Consider the following 7,454-nt stretch of genomic DNA (forward strand, 5'->3'; position numbering starts at 1 on the left):
ATCTAATTAAATTCAAATTAATACATTTTTAATTGATTTTTTATTTGAATTAAATAAATAATTTAATTTAGTTCGATTTAAATTTCAACGCAAATAATTGAAAACCAGACATCAATAGCTACGGCCCAATCGCCCATTATCACTCACGCTTCACTTTTTATATGTAAAAACCAGACATCATAATCACAAAGGTGAACAAACATATACCAAAGGTCAAAGAATATGTTTTGATAGATAGGAGATGAAAACATGATTTCCATCTTTCATCTTATCTGTTATACAATTTTCCTCAAGCTAAAAACAAAATAGTGAAATGTATAATTTTATTCTTTTCATTTAAAAAGTAACTTAATATCTATATATTATTATACTGACATTTACTCAGGTGTTATCGCGTCGATAATAAAATTAATTGAATTCTACATTATCTCAAAAGAAACCACCCCTACCTACTCAACAATGCCTAATTGGATGCCCCATTGAAAAAATGCTTAAAAACCAAATCTTCAAAGAAAAAAACCTAAAACATTTTCTTATGATGCCCAATTGCCCACCAAAGTCAACAATAAGTCTGAAGTAGTGGTCAATAAAAATGTATACCTGCTTTAGTTCAAATCTCAGTACCAAAATTACATAGAAATGTTAACTAATAATGGCTTCTATCATCCAAAACTTTTGATCCTGCTATTTCCTTTCAATAAAAGACTTAATCCTCTCCATCCATTTGATGAACTCTGTTTTATCCTTACTTTTCATATAGCCGTGTAAGAAAACAGCAAGTTCATCATTTATGCCCCTTACTTCCAAGAAATCATAAAGCCTATCTTGCAATTCATCATCCAATTCGCTGCCAAAGAACCAACGGAGAAAAGATTCAAAACACATTTCAAAATCAAGCTATATCTGAAGTTCTAAATTTTAATAGTAAAAAGCATTGAACATAATAACAGCTTGCGAAAACATAAATCAAACAGACTCTTAGTGGTAAAGAATAAGTAAACTTACTTGAATTCGGGACCGGAATAGGGATTGTCTGACATGTTCTCATCCGACCTTGTGACCAACCTGTTTATCTCTATACTGTCTGGCCAAGCAGAGCACATGATTTCCAGGTAGCTACTGTCTCCCTTGGAGATGCTGACAATCACGGTAATGTGCATCTGCTCCTCGTCCGCATTCGCAACACCACCACTTGTAGTCGGAGCTGGAGCAACCCCATCGAACATGGTGGCTTCAACTTTGATATCTTCATTTGCATATTGTCTTTTCAATGTAATCCATCGCTCCCCGGGTCGGCCATCCACCACAAAGGAATCAAACTTGGAAGTAGTAGCCTACGAAACACAAAACAAAACAAAGCACATCTCCAAAATAAGTTATAATTCGTCGAATCCAACTCGCAAGAGCCGGAAAAGCTTCCAAATGGTGTTGCTTGCTGATAAATTTATTAAGAAAAACAAAATGAAAGAATCACAGTGTGATTGATACAAAAGGCAACCATCCCAATAAGAAATAAGTCAAATCTCATCCATTAATTTGGATAAAAACATCTAGTGTTCAATGGCACTAACAGTTTGTTTGGCTGATTTTCAAGCTCTTAATTCACAAACCTGATTTTGGAACTAGAAGCTAAAATCAGTAGCTTCTCGAAACTAATGGCATAATTGTGTTTCAGTTGGCACAACCTACACCATGATTGAGTTTCTATTCATTTCAACATGTTTTCTTTACATTCCTCAAACGATCGTTTTTTTTATTTTCCTAAAAAAAAAGAGTTATTTTTCAGTTGGAAGAAATCATGCTTTGCAAACTATAAACCGAACATGCCCTTAATTCTCAAATGCTCACCATCAAATTAGAAATTCGTTCTGCTTATCAACATTCCATTCAATAACAAAGCAAATCCTGATAGTAAAAGTTGATCCCTTAATCAAAATTCAAGCGCAAACAAGAATCAAATTTGAGCTGAAAAAAGGGAAAAAAAAAAAAAGGATGAAATGCAAAATAGAAAATTGTGTGAAGTGCGAGAGGCACTGCAATTAGATAGGGAAAAGAGAAACCTGGTTTGGAGGAGAAGATTGGAGCTCATACTGAATCTCGCGACGGAGAAGCCTCAGCATGTTCCCTTCGAAAGCTTCATTGCGCATTTCCGACAAGTAAGTCCTTCGAGCTAGCTGTGGAAGAAGCAATTTCTGATGATGGTGATGGTGATGGTGATGGTGATGGTGATGGTGAAGATGGTGAACTAGGGTTTTTCTGAGAGAACGGAACACGCGCGCCATTGAACTAGGGTTTTAGAGCTTCGAAGCAGTGTAGCTAGCAAGGTTTACGACATCAGAAACAAAGAAGGCAAAACTGTAGTTTTAGTATTTACAATTTAGGACTAGTATTTATTTTAATTAACTAATTTACTATTGAACGGTTGGGTTAAATAAGGACAAGCTTGCAATTTCATAATTTTGTGCGTTTTTTTTTCTTGGACTGTTATGTGTAATTAGAGATAATAAAATTGGGTGATATTTAATAGACAAGTTTCATTTAAAATTTTATAAATCAAATTTACTTATGAAATTTTCTATCCTATTTTACCTTTCAAGTTCAACAAATATGTTCTAGAAGTTCAAAAACTTATGTCCGATTTTCACAAAAGCATTTCATAGATTTTTTTTTCCTGGGAGGTGGTTTAGATCAGCATATCCCATTCATTTTTCCAGTCCTTTCAAAATTCAAATATTTGGAGCTTATTAATGAAATGCACCAATGGTGGAATAATCATTTCAATCCAAGTATAGCTACAAAATTGAAGCGTATAAATAACATATATACCAAGATAAACTTTTCACATTGTGCGTTTATATTGCATCAACCATGGGAAAAATGCATAATATACAACACATAATACTATAATAGCTTCCTAGTTCCTACAGTACCAATTCAACAGAAGCACAAATCATGGTTTTTCCCAAATAAAAAATCTTCCTTTCCAATATAGCCTCAAGAAAACTTGGAACATGATTAAATAACTATTCATTTCTGAGGAGAAAAATAAAATCAATACACAACTCTATGACTTTTGAATTCTGATTAATTATGTACAATGACTCAAAATTTTCTTAAAACACTAACTCAGGAAAACCCTCAACCTTGGTTCTGGCCTTTTGGGTCTGGGTGAGAAGGATTTGGAGTTGCCTTTAAACTCTTGCCCTCTTCACCTAAATCTGGCTTTGATTTTGGAGAATTATGCTTATCAAGACGGTCTTCACCTACAGCTTTATTCGATTGTGAACTGCTACTTGCATCATTCGGTTCGGATGATTTTGGGGACTTCTTCTCAGCATCAGTTACCTGATTTTTCGCTAGGTTGCTGTCTGATTGTTTCTTTGATTCAACTACAATCTCCTTAACAGTCTCTTCAAGTTTCTCAAGCCTCTCTTTCACCTCCACGAGCTCCAGATTAGATTTTGCTTCTTTTTCCTCAGGGGGATTTAATTCCATTTCTTTTTCTTTTTCCTTAGCTTCCTCTTCTTCTTTCTGTTTTCTTTTCTTCTCTACATCCTAACAAAATTTTTAGAGCAAGAGGGAAAATAACTAAAACAATGGATTACTTATCCTCTGTTTACTCGAAAGCAATAATTACAAGGTCAAATAGATATATACGCTTCCACAACAAATAATTGCAGAAATATGTATACATTATATATCAGATAAGAATTGATACAATCAAAGAACATGGAGTAGTCTTTAAAAGTGGATAGGTTTTCATTTATAAAGGGGTTACATAAACTGTACTTGGATGGAGCTCCAAACCAAGAAATGGTCTGATTTTGAAGAGACATAAGATCACGGAGGATCCTAACATCATTTATACAAAACTCAAAAAGTTTCACATGATAATATCAATCAAAAGGGGAGAAAGAACATACCGCCTCCATTTTTCTCATTTCATATCGAGCATACTGCGCCACCAAATATACCGCTGGGGAAACAAATAAATTATTTAGATGTTGATATGAAGCTCATGCTTCAAGAATAACTGAACAAGGGTCAGTATCATACCCAATGAAGGCAAGCAGGCGAAAAAAAATTGTACCAGATGGAAATCATACCTGAACATACAAAAAAAAAAAAAAGAATAGAGAGTAAGATTTTGAATTTTTTTTTCTGCCATTACCATCACACTAAAATTCAGTAAACTTAGCAGTAATAAAACAACTATCACCTTATTGATCTATGTTCATAAAAATCCAACAAACTTAAACTTTGGCTTCAAAACTAGCGGTTCATTCTTGCTAATGAAAAGGGAAACAGAGTAAACAAAGCTACGAATTTTCCCAACAAAAACAAACTAATCCTCTAAAAATAACTTGGCCTATACAACGATTTTGATCCAGTCTTCAATGTTTAAAATAAGCATCAATTCACATATCAGTTTGGTCTTAAATTGCTTGTCATCTCACAATACTAAGGACTAAAGTGGTATCCAAAATTTTGGTGGACCAAGATGAACACTTACTCAAACTAAAAAGAAAAAGCTGAACTTGGATTCTTAAGCTTAAAGTTGAAGCCCAAGTACAATGCAGACTGAGTTAGTGAAGTGAATATAACACCTCAAACTAAATTAATATCAGATTTTGACTCCCCATTGAAGTAAACAAAGCACAAGAAACATTGCAGTGAAGGTGCTCGACGAAATGCCAAACAGAACAAAACCCAAATAATGATTAACCTCAACAACCAATTGCCAACAAATATTAAATCATCAAAAAAGGAAAACGTGAAAGAAAAGGGAAATGGGAATAATACCCAAATTTTTTCTTGTTAGGATTGTCGGAGAAGAGGATCTTAGCGGCGGTCATCATGTCGAGATTCTCGAGCATGCGGTACCTTTCGTCGGTGGTGGGAACGACGTCGTTTTTGTTGGCATTGCTGGAAGTGGTGCCTTTAGCATTGGTGCAAAACGACGTCGTTTGAGGAAAACCGAGTCGCTGCGAAAAGCGTAGCAAGCTTCTTCCTCGGCCACCAAACATGACGTTCACGACGTAAAAACCACCGCCTTCTCAACCTCAAGCTCAAATCAGAATTCGGATCTCCGAGATGGACCCAATACCAGGCCCATTAATTGAAGCTATTGGACCTTAATAGGCCCATTTTCTTTGGGTCTTATATATATATATAAATAAATTGGCAATCAACTAATTTTGGTTGGTCAAGTGGTCAGCTCATTCGTTTGCACAAGTGTCGGGAGTTTAAATCCCGCCTTATGCATAATAAATAAATTTTTTGCTTTTGAAAACATACTCTTTTTTTATTTTATTCTTTATAAATTTTTTCTTTAGCTTTTGATCCAAGGTTAAAATTTAAGGATTTTGATTTTAATCCTATTACTAGTTTGCTTAGTTAAATACTCACATGACAAGTTAAATGGTAACATAGCAAATTAAATAGTAGCATAACGAGTTAAAATGTTGATGTGAAATTGTGAATCAAAAAACGTTTTAACCGATAAATAAAATAAAAGTCCTAATATCTTTCAAAAATGTTTCATTTTATGATAGCATAGCTAGCTTTCAATGGTTTAATATTATTTATTATTTTAAAGCTTTAGTATATTTTTGGGGGAGAAAAATTTTATTATATTGAAAGCTCACTAGATCTAGATATTAATTCATTTAATTGTATTCAAATTCATTGAATTTTTAATCGATAGAAATTTCAAAATGACAAAATTTTGGAATGGATATTTAATTTGGAGATTTCAGTTATTATAATTTTTTTTTAATGTGTGTAAAGAAGTATTTTTTTTGAAAAAAATTAAATATTTTTTAGTCAAAATCGGAAAATCCTGTTATTAATATAGTGAAAAGATAGAAAAAAAAATCATTATAGTAATTTTACAAAAATACTAAAATTTTTCAAATGAAAACCTTCTAATAATTTATGTAGTCAATATAAGCAACTAAAATTTTGAGTCGTGGTTTTCAAGATAAGATAGTATATTCTATAAACAAAACTAATTTAATAATTCAATCTAAATTATGTTATCTATTAATTAAAACAAACAAATTTTGAGGCTTTGACTAATAGATTTCTCCTATTTACTTGAAGCTATAAAACTTTTGACACAACTTTATTCCAATATATGAAATTGATGTCCCCAAACCTATTATGGAATGTATGTATATCTTTGTGGTAAGAGTTTGTTTTGTGTTATTAGTTAACCACACGTCCACACCCCACGTGGGGGTAGAAATTTAATTATATCATTATCATATATAATTATATATGAGGATTATGATTAACATTATAAACAAATCTAAGGATAAGAGACCTAACCTAGTCAACCACTAGTCAAGGGCATGGTCTTTTCCATCTTCACCACTTTAATGACGTTGGATAAAAGAATAGATTCTCAAACAAGGGAATACGAGTGAGAATCATACGATTAATCTAAAAAATAGTATTATTAACTAAAAAATTATAATATTCACTCCCTGATTTACATGGAGTTAAAACTCATTTTGGCCCTTGAAATTTTCGACCGACTTCAATTTCGACCCATAAATTTATAGTTAAAAACACCCCTAAATATTGAATTGTGTCCCACGCTTGTTCCGTAACTATCTCCGTTAACGAAGATCTGATATGGTACATTAAGTTGACAGAGTATGTATCCACGTGGTACCAACTTACTAGAATGGATGTGTGATGAGTGAATGATGTGGCAAAAATTGAATGAACTCAATTTGCAACCCTTTTTTTCCAATATGTTCGAGATTTTGCTGGAAATATTGAGTTCATTCAACTTTTGCCACATCATTCACTCATTATACATCCATTCTAACAAGTTGGGTGCTACGTGGATATACACTTTGTCAACTTAACATACCACATTAGATTTCCGTTAACGGAGATAGCTACAGAGGCAAACCTGAAACACAATCTAATATTTGAGGATGTTAATTAGGTAACTATAAATTTAAAGGTCGAAATTGAGGCCGGTCAAAAATTTCAGGACCAAAATGAATTTCAACTCAACTTACATAGTATAAAATATCAAGCTATTTTGCACATTATTTACTTTTAAGTATATATTAAGAGAAATTCTTTAGTGTCTATGAAAATTATGTCTAATTAGGTAAATTAGAGATAAAATAAAGTGGGATATACTCTTTTATGTTTAAATTCTCTGAGTGGAATTTAAGTAGCATAGAAGATATCATATACTAAAGTTAAGTAAAATTTTAATCTTCTCCAATCATAAATAATTCTTGAATTGACCTATATAATATTTTTGGGCCCCACTCCCCTTTCCACCAAGGCCCAAAATCATCACTACCCCACACTTTTCCTTTACTTTAAAATTTTAAAATTTTATTAATTAAAATCACAGCTTATTATAAATAATAATAATAATAATAACAATAATAACATTAGATACCACTAACTAATCACCT

The 7,454-nt window shown here is 32.5% G+C and overlaps 2 protein-coding genes across 2 annotated transcripts; both read right to left on the reverse strand.

Moving 5' to 3' along the window:
* Positions 397-2,416, reverse strand: LOC107618195 (uncharacterized protein At2g39795, mitochondrial). The gene is made up of 3 exons (XM_016320184.2): positions 2,061-2,416; positions 1,006-1,334; positions 397-847 (listed from the first exon to the last, which is right to left on the reverse strand). The coding sequence occupies exons 1-3, from the start codon at positions 2,280-2,282 to the stop codon at positions 685-687; spliced, it is 714 nt and encodes a 237-aa protein (XP_016175670.1). The 5' UTR covers positions 2,283-2,416; the 3' UTR covers positions 397-684.
* Positions 2,825-5,088, reverse strand: LOC107618194 (splicing regulatory glutamine/lysine-rich protein 1). Its single transcript, XM_016320182.2, has 4 exons — positions 4,804-5,088; positions 4,057-4,106; positions 3,924-3,976; positions 2,825-3,555 (listed from the first exon to the last, which is right to left on the reverse strand). The coding sequence occupies exons 1-4, from the start codon at positions 5,025-5,027 to the stop codon at positions 3,139-3,141; spliced, it is 744 nt and encodes a 247-aa protein (XP_016175668.1). The 5' UTR covers positions 5,028-5,088; the 3' UTR covers positions 2,825-3,138.

The sequence above is a fragment of the Arachis ipaensis genome, chromosome B09 (genome assembly GCF_000816755.2).
Source record: "Arachis ipaensis cultivar K30076 chromosome B09, Araip1.1, whole genome shotgun sequence".
Classification (NCBI taxonomy): Eukaryota; Viridiplantae; Streptophyta; class Magnoliopsida; order Fabales; family Fabaceae; genus Arachis; species Arachis ipaensis.

Coding starts and splice junctions, on each gene's coding strand:
- LOC107618195 (XM_016320184.2), bottom strand. CDS start 2,282: ATGGCGCGCGTGTTCCGTTCTCTCAGAAAAACCCTAGTTCACCATCTT. Junction 1,335..2,060: donor AATCTTCTCCTCCAAACCAG/GTTTCTCTTTTC, acceptor TGTGTTTCGTAG/GCTACTACTTCCAAGTTTGA. Junction 848..1,005: donor TATTCCGGTCCCGAATTCAA/GTAAGTTTACTT, acceptor GTTCTTTGGCAG/CGAATTGGATGATGAATTGC.
- LOC107618194 (XM_016320182.2), bottom strand. CDS start 5,027: ATGTTTGGTGGCCGAGGAAGAAGCTTGCTACGCTTTTCGCAGCGACTC. Junction 4,107..4,803: donor CCTAACAAGAAAAAATTTGG/GTATTATTCCCA, acceptor TTGTATGTTCAG/GTATGATTTCCATCTGGTAC. Junction 3,556..3,923: donor AAATGAGAAAAATGGAGGCG/GTATGTTCTTTC, acceptor AAATTTTGTTAG/GATGTAGAGAAGAAAAGAAA.